This window comes from Monoraphidium neglectum (genome assembly GCF_000611645.1).
Source record: "Monoraphidium neglectum strain SAG 48.87 unplaced genomic scaffold scaffold01018, whole genome shotgun sequence".
NCBI lineage: Eukaryota > Viridiplantae > Chlorophyta > Chlorophyceae > Sphaeropleales > Selenastraceae > Monoraphidium > Monoraphidium neglectum.
Genome location: NW_014012610.1, coordinates 1 through 17,621, shown reverse-complemented (window position 1 = coordinate 17,621; position 17,621 = coordinate 1). Strand labels below are relative to the sequence as shown.

General features: G+C 65.6%; 7 protein-coding genes across 7 annotated transcripts; 4 read left to right on the top strand and 3 right to left on the bottom strand.

Annotated features, from left to right (window-relative positions):
- Nucleotides 1-28: 28 nt before the first annotated feature.
- On the bottom strand, nucleotides 29-1,006 carry MNEG_6334 (hypothetical protein; the record flags this gene model as incomplete). The annotated part of the gene is made up of 3 exons (XM_014045198.1): nucleotides 29-142; nucleotides 213-889; nucleotides 1,000-1,006. 3 exons carry the CDS (start codon nucleotides 1,004-1,006, stop codon nucleotides 29-31), a joined length of 798 nt encoding a protein of 265 aa, XP_013900652.1.
- Nucleotides 1,007-1,797: 791 nt separating this feature from the next.
- MNEG_6333 (carboxyl-terminal processing protease) lies at nucleotides 1,798-5,375 on the top strand (the record flags this gene model as incomplete). The annotated part of the gene is made up of 9 exons (XM_014045197.1): nucleotides 1,798-1,923; nucleotides 2,213-2,275; nucleotides 2,529-2,676; nucleotides 2,913-3,121; nucleotides 3,337-3,463; nucleotides 3,715-3,873; nucleotides 4,226-4,383; nucleotides 4,604-4,765; nucleotides 5,241-5,375. 9 exons carry the CDS (start codon nucleotides 1,798-1,800, stop codon nucleotides 5,373-5,375), a joined length of 1,287 nt encoding a protein of 428 aa, XP_013900651.1.
- Nucleotides 5,376-6,061: 686 nt separating this feature from the next.
- Nucleotides 6,062-7,941, top strand: MNEG_6332 (hypothetical protein; the record flags this gene model as incomplete). Its single annotated transcript, XM_014045196.1, has 3 exons — nucleotides 6,062-6,506; nucleotides 6,908-7,139; nucleotides 7,785-7,941. The coding sequence occupies 3 exons, from the start codon at nucleotides 6,062-6,064 to the stop codon at nucleotides 7,939-7,941; spliced, it is 834 nt and encodes a 277-aa protein (XP_013900650.1).
- Nucleotides 7,942-8,445: 504 nt separating this feature from the next.
- On the bottom strand, nucleotides 8,446-10,523 carry MNEG_6331 (putative Nocturnin; the record flags this gene model as incomplete). The annotated part of the gene is made up of 6 exons (XM_014045195.1): nucleotides 8,446-8,928; nucleotides 9,150-9,278; nucleotides 9,499-9,815; nucleotides 9,995-10,049; nucleotides 10,290-10,340; nucleotides 10,470-10,523. 6 exons carry the CDS (start codon nucleotides 10,521-10,523, stop codon nucleotides 8,446-8,448), a joined length of 1,089 nt encoding a protein of 362 aa, XP_013900649.1.
- A 598-nt stretch (nucleotides 10,524-11,121) lies between these two features.
- Nucleotides 11,122-15,456, top strand: MNEG_6330 (flagellar associated protein; the record flags this gene model as incomplete). The annotated part of the gene is made up of 13 exons (XM_014045194.1): nucleotides 11,122-11,152; nucleotides 11,294-11,354; nucleotides 11,516-11,642; nucleotides 11,908-12,050; nucleotides 12,276-12,387; nucleotides 12,622-12,729; nucleotides 12,931-13,056; nucleotides 13,343-13,456; nucleotides 13,642-13,752; nucleotides 14,149-14,292; nucleotides 14,596-14,718; nucleotides 14,883-14,974; nucleotides 15,228-15,456. The coding sequence occupies 13 exons, from the start codon at nucleotides 11,122-11,124 to the stop codon at nucleotides 15,454-15,456; spliced, it is 1,521 nt and encodes a 506-aa protein (XP_013900648.1).
- Nucleotides 15,457-16,227: 771 nt separating this feature from the next.
- Nucleotides 16,228-16,533, bottom strand: MNEG_6329 (hypothetical protein; the record flags this gene model as incomplete). The annotated part of the gene is made up of 1 exon (XM_014045193.1): nucleotides 16,228-16,533. The coding sequence occupies one exon, from the start codon at nucleotides 16,531-16,533 to the stop codon at nucleotides 16,228-16,230; it is 306 nt and encodes a 101-aa protein (XP_013900647.1).
- Nucleotides 16,534-16,561: 28 nt separating this feature from the next.
- MNEG_6328 (hypothetical protein) lies at nucleotides 16,562-17,605 on the top strand (the record flags this gene model as incomplete). The annotated part of the gene is made up of 1 exon (XM_014045192.1): nucleotides 16,562-17,605. A coding segment is annotated over one exon (1,044 nt), but the record flags the coding sequence as incomplete, so codon positions are not given.
- Between the last annotated feature and the right edge of the window lie 16 nt (nucleotides 17,606-17,621).

The window sequence follows — 17,621 nt, the reverse complement described above, 5'->3', positions numbered from 1 at the left end:
GGGGGAATGTCGTCGTCCTCATCCTCGCTCAACACCATGCGGCGCCGCTGCGGCGTCGGCGCCTCTTGCGGCGCGGCCTGCTGCTGCTGCTGCTGCTGTAGTGACACAGGCACTGGCGCCGCTGCTGGCAGCGGCGCCGACGCTGCGGCGTCGACCCCGGGTGCCGCCTTGGGCTGCACCCCGCGGCCGCCCTGCTTGAGGCGCAGCCGCACCTTTTTAGGCGGCGCCGCGGCCGCCCGCGCCGCCTCCACCGCGCCCTGCTGCTGCAGCTCCGCCCGCTGCACCGGCGCCGCGGCCGGCGTGGCGTCCGGCCTGCGCTGCTGCTTTGCGGGCGCAGCCCTGCGCTTTGCGGGGGCGCCGCCGCCGCCGCGCCGGCCGCCCCCGCCTGAGCCGCTGTCCTCTTCAAAATCAGAGCCTAGGCTGGACGGCTCAGATTCATCAAGCTCTGAGTCACCCTCATACGCCGCTCGGCGTCGCGGCGCGCCGCCGCCGCTGCCCCTGCGCCGCGCCGCGGGTGGCTTGGCGGCCGGCGCCTTGCCTGCGGGCGTCTTGCGCTTTGGCGCAGGCGTGCGGCGCCGCTTGGGCGCGAAGCCACCGCTGTCGTCGTCAGAGGCAGCATCCTCGTCCGACTGCTCGCTGCTCTCGTCGCTGTCGTCGTTCTTGCGTCGCCGCTTGGCTGGCGGCCGTGCCGGCTTGCGCGCGCTCCCAGCCGCGGCGCCGCGGCCGCGCAAGGGGGCGCGGGATCGGGGCGCGGCCGGCGCGGGCTTGCGGCGCCGCTTCTTGGCGCCCGAGCTGTCCGATGCGTCGTCGGAGTCTACGGATGCGTCCGAATCATCGTCGTCATCATCATCGTCCTCCTCCTCTGCTCCCGCATTCCACTCGTCGGAGTCTGCGCGACGCGCAGGGCAGCTCAGGCGCTGTGCGCGACGCAGCACAAACAGGTGCTGCGGTGGGTCGCAACGGGCCTCACTGCACCGTCAGAACCTCAAGACAACTTACCGGACATGACAATGTCAGGGCTTCCGCGGTATATACAGGGATCCTTCTGGGAGCTGAGATCAACCCAGCACGGTGTGATCTGTAATAGTCTGTCTAATCTGTACACCGATTAGAATTGTACACGATCTTGCATTGCCCTTTTCTGTACCGAGCGATAGCTTGTCTCGAACAGAACCTGAGCGAAGTCAAAACGATCGCTGACGTGAGCACAACATGAACAAACAACGAGCGAAGACCTTAAGTGCAGCTTCGTATCCACGGTCATACATTTTCGAAGCACGGGCACCGCTGCACCATGAAAATCGCTCCTCAGCAGCATTGCAGCTCAGGACCGCGGCCTTGTAGAAACAACCAGCGAGTAATTAGGAGGTAGGACGCCGACATGGTGCCCCCAAGCGTAGCCCATTGGCCGCGCGGGCCAGGGTCCCATTGCCGCCGCCCTCCCCATCAACCTGTGGTGCGCGCCGCCCTGCTCGCAGGCGCACCTGCATCGCGGCGGGCGCATCCCGGTCGCAGCATCACCAGCAAGGCCAGGAGCGGCAGCAGCAGCAGCAGCGCCAGCAGCAGCAGCACCAGCAGCAGCAGGAGAGCAAGCCGCAGCAGAGCAATGTGCCCTTGCATGCTGGTGCCCAGCAGACGTCGGCACCCGAATGGTTGGGCGCCTTGAAGCAGGTGGGCAGAGAAGTCGCACGCAATGCGTGACCCACGGCAATGCACAAGGGGGGGGGTTACGAGTTGATGCTGAGGTCTGACTGCTGCCTGCCGACAGCCCTTGCTGCCTGCCGAGCTATCTGAGTAATGCGGCGGTTGCAACCGCAGGGCCTGGCGCGGGCGGCCGCGGCGGCGCTGGCGGTGGCGTTCGTGGGCGGCAGCTGCCTGCCTGACGCGCAGGCGGTGACAACCGAGCAGCTGCTATTCCTTGAGGTGCGCGCGCATCACTGCTTTTAAGTGTCAGCATGGCAAAATAGCCTCGAGCCTGGCAGGATGAAAGAGGCCTGGGTCAAAGGGGTCCAGATGGGAAACGGGGGACAAGGGGGAAAAAGGGGGAGTGCTATGGCGCCCTGTTATCATTGAGTGCTTCGGACTGTGGCAGCGCGCTGGCACAGCCGCTGGTGTGTGTTTTCGCTGGCGTCTGAGTTTGACAACCTTGGCGTCGATATGTCGATTACAAGCCTGCGACGCTCGCGTTGACACCACCCTGATATCACACCAGGCGTGGCGCACCATCGACAAGGCGTACGTGGACAAGGGCTTCAACGGCCAGAGCTGGTTCAGGGTGGGCGGGGACGCACCGCTCGGGGGGCGAGGGGCCGCATGCGCCAAGACTTCCGCCGAGTGCAGGGACGAACAGATCATTCAAAGCAGCGGGGCGAAGCGGCAGCCAGCGACAACCCCTTTCGGCCATCCCCTTGCTTGTAGCACCCGCTTGGTGGTTGCCTCAACACCGACTCGACCCCATTACTGCTTTCCTACCTCGTCGCTGTCACACACGCAGTGTCAGCGCACACCGCCCCTCCCGCCGCCCGCAGGTAAAGGAGGACTATCTCAAGAAGGTGCCCATGAACAACCGCCAGCAGACACACGACGCCATCCGCCGCCTGGCTGCGTCCCTTGATGACCCCTTCATGCGGTGGCTGGAGCCCGAGCGCCTCGCGGCGCTGCGGCGCGGCACGGCCGGTGCGCATGCGCCGGCGGGCTCACACTTGCCTGCGCTGGACGCTGCCTGCAGGGGCCTCTTTTCCGCCGGGAGCACGCAAACCATTGGGACCCCGCCACATCCTGCCTGGCGCCCTGTGCTCCTGCGGGCGGCGCCACGGCGTTGTCCCAACCCTTGATCCTCCCTGCGACCTGCCGCCAGCCTGGCCACAACCGCTCCCTGTCTCAGCCCCTCACCCCTGACAACCCCCGTTAAGGCGCCGTCACGGGTGTGGGCGTGGAGGTGACATTCACGGACTCGAAGGCCGGCAGCGAGCTGGCCGTCGTGACGCCCGCGCCCGGCGGCCCTGCAGAGGGCGCAGGCATCAGGGCCGGTGACGTCATCGAGGCCATCGCGGGCACGCCCACCAAGGGGCTGTCGCTGTACGAAGTGTCAGACCTGCTGCAGGGGGAGGAGGGGTCAGAGGTGAGCGCCGTGGAAGCGGACATGGCTTTGGAGGGAGTTTAAAGGGGGTGTCGGCATGGGAGCAGGCACGAGGCCTGGATGGGGAGGAACACCAACGGGAGCCCGGTTCGTGGTGGCGTTTGTGGGCGTGCCGGCCTCGTCTGCTGGCATCGCCTCATGCACCAACCCTATGTGCGGCCCATGGACGAGGCTGTCGCTGTGACGCAATCCTGCAGGTCATCCTGCGCATCCGCTCCAGCGGGCGGCCGTCGCGGGACGTGGCGGTGGCGCGGCGGCGCGTCACCATTGTGCCCGTGGCGTATGAGGTCTGCAGCGGCGTCAACCCGGCCTCCCTGCCGCCAGGTGCGGCGGGCGGGTGTGGCTGCACGCACACCAGGCGCAACCCCTCACTCGACCGCTCACTGCTGACCGTCCTGGGTAGCATGTGTGTGTATGGCAGTGGCAACCTCCATGTGGCAATGTCTACAAGCGCCCGCACCCGCACCAGCGCCCGCACCAGGCTCGCACCAGCAGCACCACCACTATCCCAAGCACCAGCGGCAGCAAGAGCACCAGCGCTGCCAGGCGAACTCTGTACGCCACCCTCCCCGCAGGCGCCTCCGCCCCCGGCCGTGTCGGGTACATCCGCATGGCCACGTTCAACGGCAACACGGCCGGAGCCACCCAGGCGGCCATCCAGGACCTCAAGAAGCAGGGGGTGGACGCGTACGTCCTGGACATACGCAGCAACGGCGGCGGCCTCTTCCCCGCTGGTGCGTCCGGCAGCAGGTGGCCGCTACCTGCACGCGCACCTGAACCCGCCTTCGCTTGCGTCAGCCGTGACTGGGTGTCTGCTTTTGGTGCCGTCTGGGCCGTGTGGACTCTCTACCAGGGCGGAACTCAAAGCTTGGGCCCCAGAAGCCCGAAAGCAGCACTGACAAACCCATGTGTGCATGCACAATCACGTACGCACCAATAGTTCGGCCGCATGCGTGCGCCCACGCATGTGCACGCGCGCACACACACACACAAACACACACACACACACACACACACACACACACACACACACACACACACACACACAAGCACGCATGCACGCACGCACGCACGCACGCTTTGCAGGCGTGGCGGTGGCGCGGATGTGGGTGGACCGCGGCGAGATCGTCCTCATCGCCGACAGCCAGGGCGTAAGGGACATCTACTCAGCGGACGGCAACGCCCTCGACGCGTCGACACCGCTGTCGGTGCTGGTCAACAAGGGCACCGGCAGCGCCGCCGAGGTGTGGTGCTGTCGCACATTACTATCCCTGCAATCAGTCATGACTGCACCCTGACTATTTCAACATTTTGTCAAGCACACAACATGATTTAGTATCCGCAGAAGTTGCTCCACAACGAAATGAATGAGTGTCTTGTGTGTGCGGCTGCGCCCGTGTCCTCTCAGCCTTGCTCTTTTTTGCACGCAGTCCACGCTCCTCACAACCCCCCCCCCTCGCTCAGGTGTTGGCGGGCGCGCTGCGGGACAACAAGCGCGCCACCATCGTGGGCGGCACCACCTTTGGCAAGGGGCTGATCCAGACCATTGTGGACCTGAGTGATGGCTCGGGGCTGGCCATCACGCTGGCGCGCTACCAGACCCCCCTGGGCATAGACATCAACAAGGTGCGTGTGTGGGCGTGTATGTCAAGGGAGGGCGCGCGCGTGCATGCGTGTGTATGTGTGTGCGTGCGTGCGTGTGTGTGCGTGCGTGCGTGTGTGTGTGTGTGTGTGTGTGTGTGTGTGTGTGTGTGTGTGCGCGTTTGCGCATCTGTGTGTGTGCGTGTGTGTGCGCGTGCGCTCGCTCGCGCGGGCGTGCATGCGTGCGCCCAGGTGCACCTGCGTGCGTGCATGCATGTGTACACGCGTGCATGCGTCGGTGCGTGCGGGAAGGAAGACTGAGTACGTATGGTCACACGTGTTGACTGGTGTCTTTTCTATCAGAGTTGCAAGGTTGGGGCGTTGGCGAAGCTGGCGGCCTCCAGAGTGTCGGCGGGCTTGCCTAGACTTGCAAGCCCTCACAACCCTGGCTGCACTCCTAGGGCGCCCTGACACCCTCGCCTGTCCGCCCCCTCCCATCACCCTCCCATTCTGGCAATAGGTGGGCATCACACCTGACATAGGCCTGGAGGACAGCGCTGAGGTGGAGCCCGAGGCGGGGAAGCTGCCGCCGCCAAACGCGGGCGCGGTGTGCCGGCTGCTTGCATCGGACGTCGCGCCGCGGCTGTTCAAATAGCGTGTAAATCTCTATTCAACGTCATGTTGCCCGTTCCTGGAAGCCTATGGGAGGATGCAAACAATGACGGGCAGCACATCTGCCCTGGTCAACATGCACCTGCTGGTCGATACCCTGGTTCCATCGAGAAGTGCGCGACGACTGAAAGGACATTGTAGTGATTCCGTATACGGCGCACTGTGTCTGGCCTGTGTGCATTGCAGGGCGACATTTCAATCGGAGCACTCAGAGTCAACCTTTCCATGTGCGCCGGCGCAGTACCTCGGTGAGCTGGTGGGTACCTCGGTGCGTTACCGGAGCCCACATCCAACATACTGCTGCTGCGCAGCATGGGACTTGGGGCACGCGCGCCATCCGCGTGACGATCTCCTGGTCCGAGAAAGCCACAGCAGACGGCATCATATACCGTGACGAGTCACGATCTCCGTGAAATTGTCAACGATCTACCATCAGCCTCCGAGCCATATCGGGAAAATCGCGTCCATATTCAGCGCCTGAGTGCCATTCTGTGGTACGATTTGGGACCGAGCAGACGGGGTGAGCCACTGCTGCCGCGCGCAAGTTGGAGCCTTGCCGTGGCACAAAAACAACGGAGCGCTTGCAGCGCCGCACAGCAGCCTCTCATCGACACTCCCTGACGCGCCCTTGGGCGCCGTCGATGCGATTACCATGTCCTTGATGACAGGATGGCAGGAAGCAGCCTGGATGACGTCTGCGTCGAGCTGGCGGGCCAGGTGCTGAGGTGGCTGGCACCCGCCGACCTGCACAGCGCGAGGCTGGCCTGCCGCTTGTTCGACACCGCGTCGCGCGCCCACCTGGGCCGCGGCCTGATCATGGCCCTGACTGCCGACAACGCCGGCGCCGAGCGCGGCCGCCCCGACTTCTCTCGATTTCCAAACATCCGGACTCTGCGGCTGACAGCTCTCTACGATTTCGAAGTCCGCCGGCTTCTCACCTGCTTCCAGCCCGCCGGCCCGCGGGCCGGCGAGGCGGCGGCAACCCTGTCCAGGGTGGCGGCCCTTGACCTGCGGCTCCTGCAGGGCAGCGCGGCCGCGGTGGTGGCGCTGCTGCGGCTGGTGCCGGATGCCACTGAGATTGCGGTGCCGACCCGGTGGCGGGGCGCTGCTGGAGGTGAGGGTGCTGCCATTGCTGGTGCTGCTAGTGCTGGTAGTGTGCTGTTGGCTTTGATGTGATGCACCGATCAATCAAGTGCATGGGTGTTCCAGGTCTACGCGTGCTGCGATTGCGCGTGTGTGCTCGCGAGCGTGTGTGTGTGGGGTGTGTGTGTGTGCGCGCGTGCGTGTGTGTTCGTGTGTGTGTGTGTGCGCGCGCGCGTGCGGGCACAAGCTTGCGTGCATGCGTGCTCAACTGCTCATGGACGTGCTTGCGCCGTGCGTGCATGGGCCGGGTTTGGTGAAATCGAGCGCGTGAGGACATGTACACCTGCCGAAGTTGGAACCACCCAACATTACCGCCGAGACATTTGCAGAGGTTATTACAGGGGCACGCACGCCAACCCCCCTCCATCGCAGCCCATCCCTTCTCCCGCGACGACGGCGCTGACGAGGCGGCGGCCTGGGCGGCGCTGCCCCGCGATTGCCTCGCATCGCTCCGCGCCAGCTGCGCCCTGCCCGAGAGCCTCTGGGCCGCGCCCTGGCCGCGGCTGCGCGAGCTCCGCGTGGCGCTGCTGCCCTGCCACGCGTGCGAACCCCTCGCCCGCGCCGCGCCGCAGCTGACACTGCTCGTGGCGCACGTCACGGGCGGGTGGGGGGCGAGCGCGGCTGTGTTGCCCTCAGTCGTGCGGGCGCATCTGACGTGTAGCCAGGGGATTTTCGAGCGGCCTGGCGTGCTCGGCCAGCTGCTGCCCTGTGTGCAGCATCTCGTCCTCAGAACCATCTTTGACACGCGCTTAATTGGCGACAACGGGGCCCACGGCCTCTCAGAGCTGTCAGGCCTGACCCGTCTTACCCACCTGCGTATTCACGCCGCTGGGCGCTCCGCACGCGCCACCCCCTGGCCCGAGTGCACCTGGGCGGCGCTGGCCAGCATGGCGGCCCTGCAGGAGCTCTCGTGCGAACTAGACACGCGCGACGCCCCGCGGCTCGTGCAGGCGCTGCCTGCGCTGCGTGTGCTCGATACTCGGCTCGCTTTTCGGGGCGCCGGCGGCGATGACGAGGGCGGGGCGGCGGCCGGGCAGGCGCTCGAGCATGCGCTGCGCGCGGTCGCGAGCCTGACGGGCCTGCGTGCTTTAGGGCTTGACGCGCCTTGGGGGACGGCCGCGGGGCTGAAGCCCGCCCTGTCTGCGCTCCTCGCACGGCTGCCGCACCTGCGGGAACTGGCGGTGCGCGGCCCCGCCCTCGCGCCGCGCGACGCGGCCCCCCTCTTTGAAGGCCACGGCTGCCTGCGCAGGGCGGTCTTAGCCGCCCGCGTCGAAGCGGTCATTGGGTCGGGCGCCGGTTTGGAGGAGCCGGCCGCGTCGCACGCGCGGCGCGGGCTGAGCATCGAGTGGACGCTGCCGAACAGCTACGTGCCTTTGGATGCATTCAGGGAGGACTGGGTGAAGTGACGACGAGATTAATGATGTAACCGGCATGTCATTGCACTGGTGCGCGTGGGCTATGCGTGTGGCCTAGCCATGATGCATGGAATGTTGCCTTGCATGGCCAGCACAGCAAGCAGGGGCTGTTGATAACTTGAGGTGGCGGGGTGGCATCAGCGTTTATACAGGTCACACTGCACGCCAGGCACTCCGACATGTAAAACTTGCTTTGTCTGCGCGCGCACACGCATACACACACACACACACACACACACACACACACACACACGCACACACGAACAGCACGTGTACCACTACACTACAAAAGTAACGGACCCAGCCACAAGAACAATGGCACCAAAGGGCGGCATGCCGGGCATTTTCTCATTTTGTAGGGTTGCAGCGTAGATGAATTGGGCGGTGCGTGGCTAGAAAGGTACAGACGGCGGCTAGATACCAACACCAGAACAAAAATCACACCACGCCAAGAGGCGCAGGCGCACACCACCCAGCAACAAAGCCTTGCGCGAATTACGTGAGCCACTCGAGTTGAGTCATCAGGGCCATGTGATCAGAGGGGTACGCCGCACACGGCAGGCCGCCCGCGCCGATCTCGGCCGCACGCAACATGCGCCAGCGCGCCATGGGCGCCAGCTGCTGCGGGCTGAAGTAGAGGTGGTCTATGATGCGCCTTGCCTCGCCGTTGGGGCGGAACTTCCAAGTGCTGAATTCCTGCTCCTCCACCGCTTCCTCCCGCTGCTGCTCATGCTCATGCTCCTGTTGCTGCTGCTGTTGTGGCTGCTCCTGCGGCTGCTGCTGGCAATTGTGGTGATGGTGCTGCTGCTGCCCATCCCTGATGCACCCATCCGCGCCACTCCCCGGCCCAGTGCACACTACAGTCCCGTTGCCATGCTGGCCCGAGCTGCCCCCGCTGCTGCCTAGCTTTCCCAAGTCTGCCGCCCAGGGCACGTCCCAGACGCTCTGCAGCTGCAGGGTGGGATGCCGCTCCATAACCTGCGTGTGGTGGGAGCAGGGGCAGAAGAGGCTGAAAATCGAGCAATAATCACGGTTTGCTCACCTGCATGCAGGTAGCGGCAGGATCACGCACCCCACCTACCTTCTTTGAGGAAGGGTTTGGGGACGATCAGATAAGCGGGTAATTGGATGAGCGGGCAGGTAGACGCGCCCTTTGCCTTGGTCCCAACAAAATAGCATGTTGGCTTGCTTCCCCCTACCTGGCAGGCTGGGCTGCCGCGTGTGGCGTTGAAGTCGCCCATCACCAGCACCGCAGGCCCACCGCCGCCACCCCCGCCAGTCGCAGCCGCGTCTCGCGCCTGCGCGACATGGTCCAGCAGCTGCTGCGCCTGGAGTGTTGGGCGTTGAGGGGCCGGGGACGCAAGCAATCAGTGGTGTCAACCAGCAGGCAGGCAAGAGCAAGCAAGCAGGCAGACATGTGTCGACGCTGGAGCGCATGCCTGGAACGGCTCGACACGCATTCCCCTCAAGCCGCCAAATCCATGCCTACCATCTACCATCACAAGGACCGCCCGAAGCTAGCCGAACAGGGCAGTAGGGTCCACGCACCTGCGCCCGCCGCGTCTCGTCATTGGGGCCGCCGTCCTTGGCCTTGAGGTGCGTGGCCGCAACCACCACCAGGCGCCCCGACTCGCGGTCCCGCAGCGTCGCCGCGACAAAGCCCTGAGTCATCGGGCCCCCGCCGCCTGGCTGCGCGTACGGCGTGCCGCGTGGGGCGCCGTCAGGGCTCGCGGGCGAGAGGCGGCTGGCCCGGTAGAACAGTGCGCAGCCGTCGGGCGGGGCGCCGAAGCGCTCCGTGGGGCTGGGGCGCTTTGGGAGGAAGGTGCCAACGAGGCCCTGCTGTCCCAGTGCTGCGGCGATCTCGTCTGCGGGTGCAGCAGTTGTGCGAGTGTGCTTGCGTTTGTAGGTGGTTTTGCGTGCTGATGCTGCGGTGAATACACAGCAGGCACGCGGAGTGGCGGGGTTCTTGCTCGTGCTTGGAGGCGTTCTGTTGGATCTTCTGTTATTGATAGGTCGCGGTGGTGACGGGCCCAGCCCTGCGCACCATAGTGGTTGGCCTCCTGCAGGCACACCAGGTCGCAACGCCCCTCAGCGACCTCCTGCGAGGTCCAACAGTGGCAAGCAAGCTTGTGAGTGGGAGGGCCGTTCGTGTGCAGCCAAATGTTGCATTGCAGGCTGCCTGAGGAGCGACGCGTTGCGTGCAAACCTCACACGCCGCTGCAACCGCTGGGCTGATCGCTCACCGCCAGGTGGGCGGGAGGCAGATGAAGGGCCAGATGCAAGGCTATGACTGCAGCGAGCTAGCAGCCGCCCTGCTACGGTTGAGTGCGTTTGCGCACCTCTATGATGCGTGGCAGGCGGTACTCCCAAGCCAGAACCTCCGGGGGCGCCTGCGACGGCGACGAGGGCGTTTGGTTGCCTGGTCAAACAAGGTCAAATGCCAGCTTCAACGCCGCCACGGGCGCGTCGCGCAATGGCATTCTGGTGCTGTTCCAAGGCATACTGCACACCCCACTCACATTTACAAAGTCGCCGTTCTGCGCCAGGCCGTCCGCCAGTATGTTGAAACTCATGACACGCAGCGGCTTGCACCCTGCTGCTGGGAGGAGGGGCGCCCGCTGCAACGGCAGCTCCGTCCGCCGCAACTTCGGGGCATGGACGGCTGCATGACTCTGCACCTCACCCTGTTGCTGCTGCATTTGTCGCTGCTGCTGCTTCTGCTGCCGTTGAGCCGGACCTGCATCGGCATCGTCGCCGCTGCCGCTGCTGCCACTGCCCCACCCAAAGCAGCGGCACCGCACCATCACCGCTGCCGATCGTTCGACCTGCCTGCAACTGGTGATTGGAATGCTCCGCGGCCACAGTGGGCAGCGGAGCATGGGCAAAGAGAAAAGATCGCAGAGGAGATCTACACCCAAAGAGCAGCAAAAGACCAAGCATTGACAATCCTATCACGGGTAGCTACCGATGTTTAGACGTGACTGACGCGGCAAGGTGGATGGATGGATCTGGGTCACTCCCGCTCAGCTGAATCAGCAGTGCAGAGCACTGCATTTACCTCCCTCACAGCCAACCTCGTGGTGGCGCTATTTGTATGCGGATGCGACTGTACTATCCAGTCGGTCATTCAGCTCGCCAGGGTCAGCGCAAACGCGTTTGACCTTCGCAAAAATGGGGACCAGCCGAGGGCAGCTCGCGAGAGGTGAGCTTCAATGCAAGAGGAGCAGGACCTAATTTAGGTTTTAAACATCCTGCTTCCGTGCCTGACCCCTGCTCTCTATTGCACATGCCGTCGCCTCGCCCTTGCGCCGCGCCCTTGCGCTGCGGCGCGATGGCGCCGCAGCGCACGAGCAGCGTGAGGCTGCAAGGAGGCAGCAGGAGACCTCACGGATGGAGATACAAAAGTGAGCCTTTGGATCAGGCGCAGCAGGGTGCCTGCACATGCACACGGCAGCGACGTGGCCGTGCGGCCGCGACACCGGCCACCTGTGCTGCATGGCCGTGCGCCCGTAGTGCAAGCCCCTCCGCTGCCCATGCGGACTGGCCCCGCGTGTCGCCGCGCCAGGTACTACTCCCAGCAGCGCGGCATGGACGCGGTCAGCGGCAACATGCTGCGGGACGACGTCAAGCGCCACGCGCGCGAGGCGCGGGAGCGCGAGGCAGAGCAGCAGGCGCTCGCTGCGCTCTACACGGTCCGTGGTCTTGCGGCCGCGCATCACGCCACGCCACAATGATGCGCGCGCAGACTGAAGCATCCGCTGCATTTATAATCCTCGCACGGCCCTGGCAGCTGCTCAGCGGCGGCAATTTATTACGTCTGTGTCACTGTGTGTTGTGGCCGATCCTGTCCATATGTTCGCGCCGCAACTGACAGCAAGCCCGCGGGCAGCAGCAGCGTGCTGCTCTGGAAGCCAACCCGTTCCCCCGCCGCGCCGCACCGCGGCTGCATACACACAGGCCGACCGCGAGCGCGAGCTGGCAGCCATCCGCGCGGAAGAGGAGGAGGCGCTCTGCGGCGCGCTGAGCAGGCAGGCTGCTGCGGAGGACGCCGCGGCGCGCGAGGTTCAGCGGCTGCGGGAGGAGAGCGCCGAGCTGAGGGAGTGAGCGGCGCCACTGACCTGCTTCTTGCATGTTTGGCCGTGTTCATTGGTGGGGGTTTGGTGCCTTGACACTGGTTTACAGTGCGCACGGGCGATGGTTGCAGGTTGCTTGCTCACCGCGCCGTCTTCAGGTAGTTGCTGCAGCCGGAGCTGCGGCACCAGGGAGCAGAGGCGACTGCCAGCGGGCACAAGGCAATACGCATTCGGATGCGGTACGCCGCGCAGGCTGCGTGAAAAGCTGCGCGTGGCGCGGGTGAACAAGGAGCGGGCGCTGCAGCTGGCGGAGAAGGCGGAGCTGGCCGCGCGGGAGGCGGAGTACGACAAGGCATTTGACCAGGTGCGGCGGGACGTGTTGCCCGGTCAATGCGGCACGCACGTGCATTGGATGCGGCAGCGAAAAGCCCTGGGGGTGCTGGCGATTGGGCGTACTGCACTCATTTGTTGCTTCTGGCCCGGAAACACTGGCAGGGACACTGCGCCTGCTTTTGCAGGTGGGTGGGGGCTCGTTGAACTTGGCACGCCACGAGGCAAACGAGCACGGCCTCTGCCCTGTGGCCCGCCGTGCGCGCAGGTCATCATGCAGCGTGACGCCGAGGGACTGCTGGCGCAGCAGGAGGCGGAAGCGGCGCGCCGCGCGGCCGGCAAGATGGGCATAAAGGTGGTGGAGCAGCAGATGCAGGTTCGCGCACAGCCCTTCATTCGGTGTGCAGCTGGTTGAGCACTGGCGCAGTCGAGGCAAACCCTGCATTTTTCGCCGCGCCCGACGCGCGGCGCACAGCGAAACCTGTTTTAATGCTGCGTTGCGCCAGCAAGTCCACGCTGAGTCAGACGCACCCAAGCGTGAGCATGTGCAAACGCGCTCTGCCGGACACCTTGTCAGGAGCGGCTGCAGGTGCAGGCGGAGGCGGAGGCGGAGTTCCAGCGGGAGCGCGCCATGGTGGACGAGGTCGTGCGGCGCATACAGCAGGAGGACGCGCTGGAGGCTGCCGCGCGACGCGCAAAGCAGGTGCGCGCACGGGCGCGCACGGGCGCGCACGGGCGAACATGCATGAACATGTTTGCGGCGGCACAGGCAGCAGAGCCTACTTTCTCTGAGTGCCACAGCCTTTCAATGGTGTGGTGACCGCAACGCACGTTGCAAACCCAAGTGCCCATCCGCACTCTGGTGTGAGCAACGCTCGCTCTGCGGACGCATCCCAACGTACGAGCACCCCTGCCTGCCCACTGCGCCCCTTCCGACTCCTCCTGACGCGCTATGCCCTGAACCCTGGGCACTGCCCGCCATGACGCAGGACGAGACCAAGGCGTACATCGCGCACTACCTGCAGCAGCACGAAGCCGAGGTGGCGGCCAGGCGGGAGGCGGCGGCTCAGGAGGACCGGCGAATCGCAGAGTACTGGAGCATGGTGCGGCGTGGCGGGGGGCGACTGGCTGCATTTGACCAGGGGTTGACTTACGTCCATGAACGGGTGCTGTTGGTGGTGATGTTGTCGTATGTGAGCTGGCGGCACCCAGGTTCACTGAGCACCCAAAGGTGCAGAGAGCGCCTCAGGCCCCCCCCCACCACCACTGCTCTGTGCCACACATACAGGTGCGGGAGCGCGAGGGCCGCGAGGCGGCGCGGCAGAAGGAGCGCCGCGACGCCGCCGCGCGCATCTACGACCAGCTGCGGCTAGAGGCAGAGGCCAAGCAGCGCGCAAAGGTGGGGTGCCGCCCTCGTCGTGGAACTGCGGCCGGCTGCATTGCGAGCAGCAGCATTGATTCATCATCCAGACACGCCTTTTCACCTGCGAGATTTGATTCTTTCCACCAGGTGTCCGGCCTGTGCACCGTGCGAAAGAAGTCCCTGGCCACATGATGCTATCGTGCGGCTGATTAGTAACGACTGGCCCTGTCGGCGGACTCCCCTGTCCCCCACACTGCAAGGGGGCCGCACACCCCAATGGCCCTCCAACCCCAGGCCTGACCACCACCACCACACGGCAGATACCCCACCCGCTCCTCCAAACACCCCTTGCTCATCGACTCGACCCCCCTGCACCCGCGCCTCACGGAACCGCCGCACCTCCCGCCACCCGGTGCTGATGTGTCGCGCCAGGACGAGGAGGACTACCTCATTGACATGATGCGCGAGGAGGAGCAGGCCGAGAAGCGGCGGCGCGACGCGGCGGCGGCGGCGGAGAAGCGCGAGGCGGCGCGGCAGGACATGATGGCCGCCAACGCCGAGATGCTGCGGCTCAAGGTGCGACTTCGGTATGGGGGTTTGATGGGTGACCAGGGGTTGATGGGTGACCAGGGGTTGATGGGTGACCAGGGGTTGATGGGTGACGAGGGGGTGCCGCTGCCTGTGGTGGGCACCCACAGGTGGGGCCCGCACCCGGGCGCTCTGTGGGAGCTTCGGAGGGACAGGAATCCCCGCAAACGGTGAAATCTGCGCCGAGGCATCATCGGGTCCCAGCCGGCGTCACAGCGCCGATGCGATGCGCGCTGCACCAAGAATTGATGCTTTGACTCTGGTACATTGCCCGCGCCGCGCCGTGCCCAGGACGAGCGCGAGGCCCGGGAGCGCGAGGAGGAGGAGAGGTTCAGGGCCGCTGCGATGGCGCGCTTCGCGGAGGACGACCGCGTTGAGCAGATGAACGCGCAGCGGCGGCGCATGAGGGTGCAGGTGATGGGGCGCTGCCGGCGGAGACGGGGGAAGGGGGGAGCGGCGGGTGCGCCAGGTGCGTGTGCCTGGGAGCCCGTCGCCGATCACCAGAGTTGCAGGCCCGCGTGTTGTTGCGGCCGAATCGCGACCCACCTGGGGCCGTTTGAATAATTGAATTGCTGCAGGAGCACAAGCGGGCGGTGGACGCGATGGTGGCGGAGCGGCGGGCTATGTTTGAGGCCGCGCGGGCGATGGAGGCGGCGGAGGAGGCCGCCCGGTGAGCGCTCCCCCACAGCAGCTGCTGCAGCAGTGCCGGTACCAGTCACAACTGCGCTAGAACAGCAGAGCGGGAGCCTAAAAATTGCCTGCCCACTGGCACCGTGCTGCGCAAGAATCCGAGAAATCAGCGCGTGTGGCACGATGTCGTGGGGACAGTCTTGTCGAATTCCACTAGATGCCAGACTTGCAGGCTTGCTGGCTCACCTGGCCCCCCTCCTCCCACCCCCCTTGCCCCTCCCTCCCCCCTCTAGGCGTGCCGAGGAGGAGCGCCGCGCGGCCATCGTCGAGGGCGAGCGGCGCAGGCTGCTGGCGCAGGCGGGGGACCTGCAGGGGTACCTGCCGCGCGGCGTGCTGCGGGACAATGCAGACGCAGAGCTGCTGCGCTCAGCGGCTGGCGGCGCCAGCCCGGCCACGACCGCCTCGCCCGCTGGCGGCTGCGCTGCCGGCTTGCCGCAGCCGAGCGCGCGGCAGAGGCGGTGAAAGTGACCAGTGTGCTTGCGATGTGGCTTGCTGCTGTCGGGACAACGGGCTACCAGAGCGGTTGGCGGGACAGGCTGGCAGTCAAATGCCTGACAGGTTTGGTCAACACGGATGGGGCGAGTCTTGGCAGGTGCAGGCTGACATGCCTCAGGCTACCTACGGTAGTGGACCTTACTGTGTACTCTTGTTGTGTCACTGCATTGTGGTAAGGCTGTTCCTGGCTGCCTAAGACGAGAGTGATGTGCATTCTGACGGTGCGGCTGCCCGCTAACTTTTACTGCAGTAAAGCCTTGTAAAGCAGACGAAAATCATACGATAAATCCCACACAGCTGCTCATCGGCGGCTCCGTTCTGCAGAGCGCGAGCTCCCCCACGCGGCAGCAGCATGAATAAAAGCGTTGCCCAACCGCAGCACGCTGAGCAGCATTGAATGAGCGATGCATTCATCATATGCACAATCGATATCGACTTTATGAGTGCGACCCTGAGAAAATTCACGGCATCACAGGCACCCCCTGCATTTCCTTTGCACAGTCGGAAACCTGCTGTAGCTGTTTGAAGGGACTGCATAGTTGTATATACACACGAATAATCACTTGCGAGACTACTGCCGTATCCTGGAGACCCCACTGGTGCAGCACCAACAGACGAGCAGCGCACGCTGCATCAGTCCGGCCACTGCAGCGCACAGCTGTCCTCTGCATAGTGGCGCCAGGCAGCGGTGGTGCCCACTCAAACTTGCAGGCAGCACAGTCCCGTCACTCCCAGCAATCACGTCAGGCGGAAACAGTCCAGCAGGAGCGAAGCTAGGCCGAATGCAGTGAGCAGCTGCAGGTCATTGCCGGTGGTGGTGCTCGGCACGAGCGCGGCGCGGTAGCAGGGCCACGCGTGAGCAACGCGGAGCGCCGGCGGCCTGCAGTCCGCCTCGTCGCAGGGACGCTCCTTAGCAGCAGGGCCGCCGTGGCGCAGCCGCCGCCCCCCCTTGGCCCCACCGCCGCCCGCCACCACGGGTGAAGGCGGCGACGCGGCCGGCGGCGCCTGCGCGACCGCAGCCGCGCGCCGGCACAAGAAAGGCATGGCGGCGCGCGCGGCCGGCCACGGCCGCATGCCCAGCTATGGGCAGCTGCCGGGCAGCCAGGCACCCGGCGGCCAGCAGACGTGCCGGTCCAAGGCCATGCGTGCCGCACGCAGCACCGCGCCGCTGCTGTTTGCATGCCTTCTGTCCTCCCTAGTCACGTATTCTGTGATCTACGGCCTGCAGCAGCGCGCGGTGGCAACCGCAGGCTATGCAGGAGAGCGGCTCGAGGTGCTCACAGGTGCGGGAGCTTCTCGGCAGCTGCCCGGCGCGCACCCAGCCGGGCAGCCGCGCCGCGGGGAGGGCGACGTCGAGGCGCTACAGCGGTCGGCGGCGGCGCACCTGCTGGAGCGCGATGCGGCGATGCGGCAGGCGACACAGACGCAGCAGAAACAGCAGCAGCCGCAGCAGCAGCAGCAGCAACACCGGCAGCGGCAGCAGCAGCAGCAGCAGCAGCAGCAGCAGCAACAACGACAGCAGCAGCACGTCGCAGCGGCCGTGGCAGCGGCGGCGGCTCACCATCAAGCCGCAGTGGTGATTGCAGCGAAGCAGCAGCGCGCAGCCGCAGCGGCGTTGAAGCCCCTGCCTGCCCCGAAGGCCGCGGCACAGCACGCCCAGCAGCAACAGGCACACCTCCAACAGGTGACTGCTCCTCACCCACAGCTGCAGCAGAGCAACCCGCATGCGAAGCAGCAAGCGCCAAATCAGGCGAACCCCGGCCACCCCGCGGCTGCGGCTGCTCACCAGGCGCCCGCCACCGGCACGCATCCGGGGCAGCAGCAGCAGCATCAACAGCAGCAGCAGCAGCACCAGCAGCAGCAGCAGCACCAGCAGCAGCAGCACCTTGACCGGCTTACGGCCGGTGCGGCCGGCGCTCATGTGGCCCCGCATGCCGCGTACGGGTCCACGGGGCGGATGCGCGTGGCGGTCGTAAACCACGCGCCCTATCACCTGGAGATTGTGGCCGGCTGGCTGCAGGTGCTGAGTTCAATGAAGGTGGAGGTGATCTGGTACCAGGCCGGGCAGGTGTCGCGTGACGGGAACTTCACGGCTGAGCAGCTGCTGGAGACACAGGTGACCAGGGGTGGGG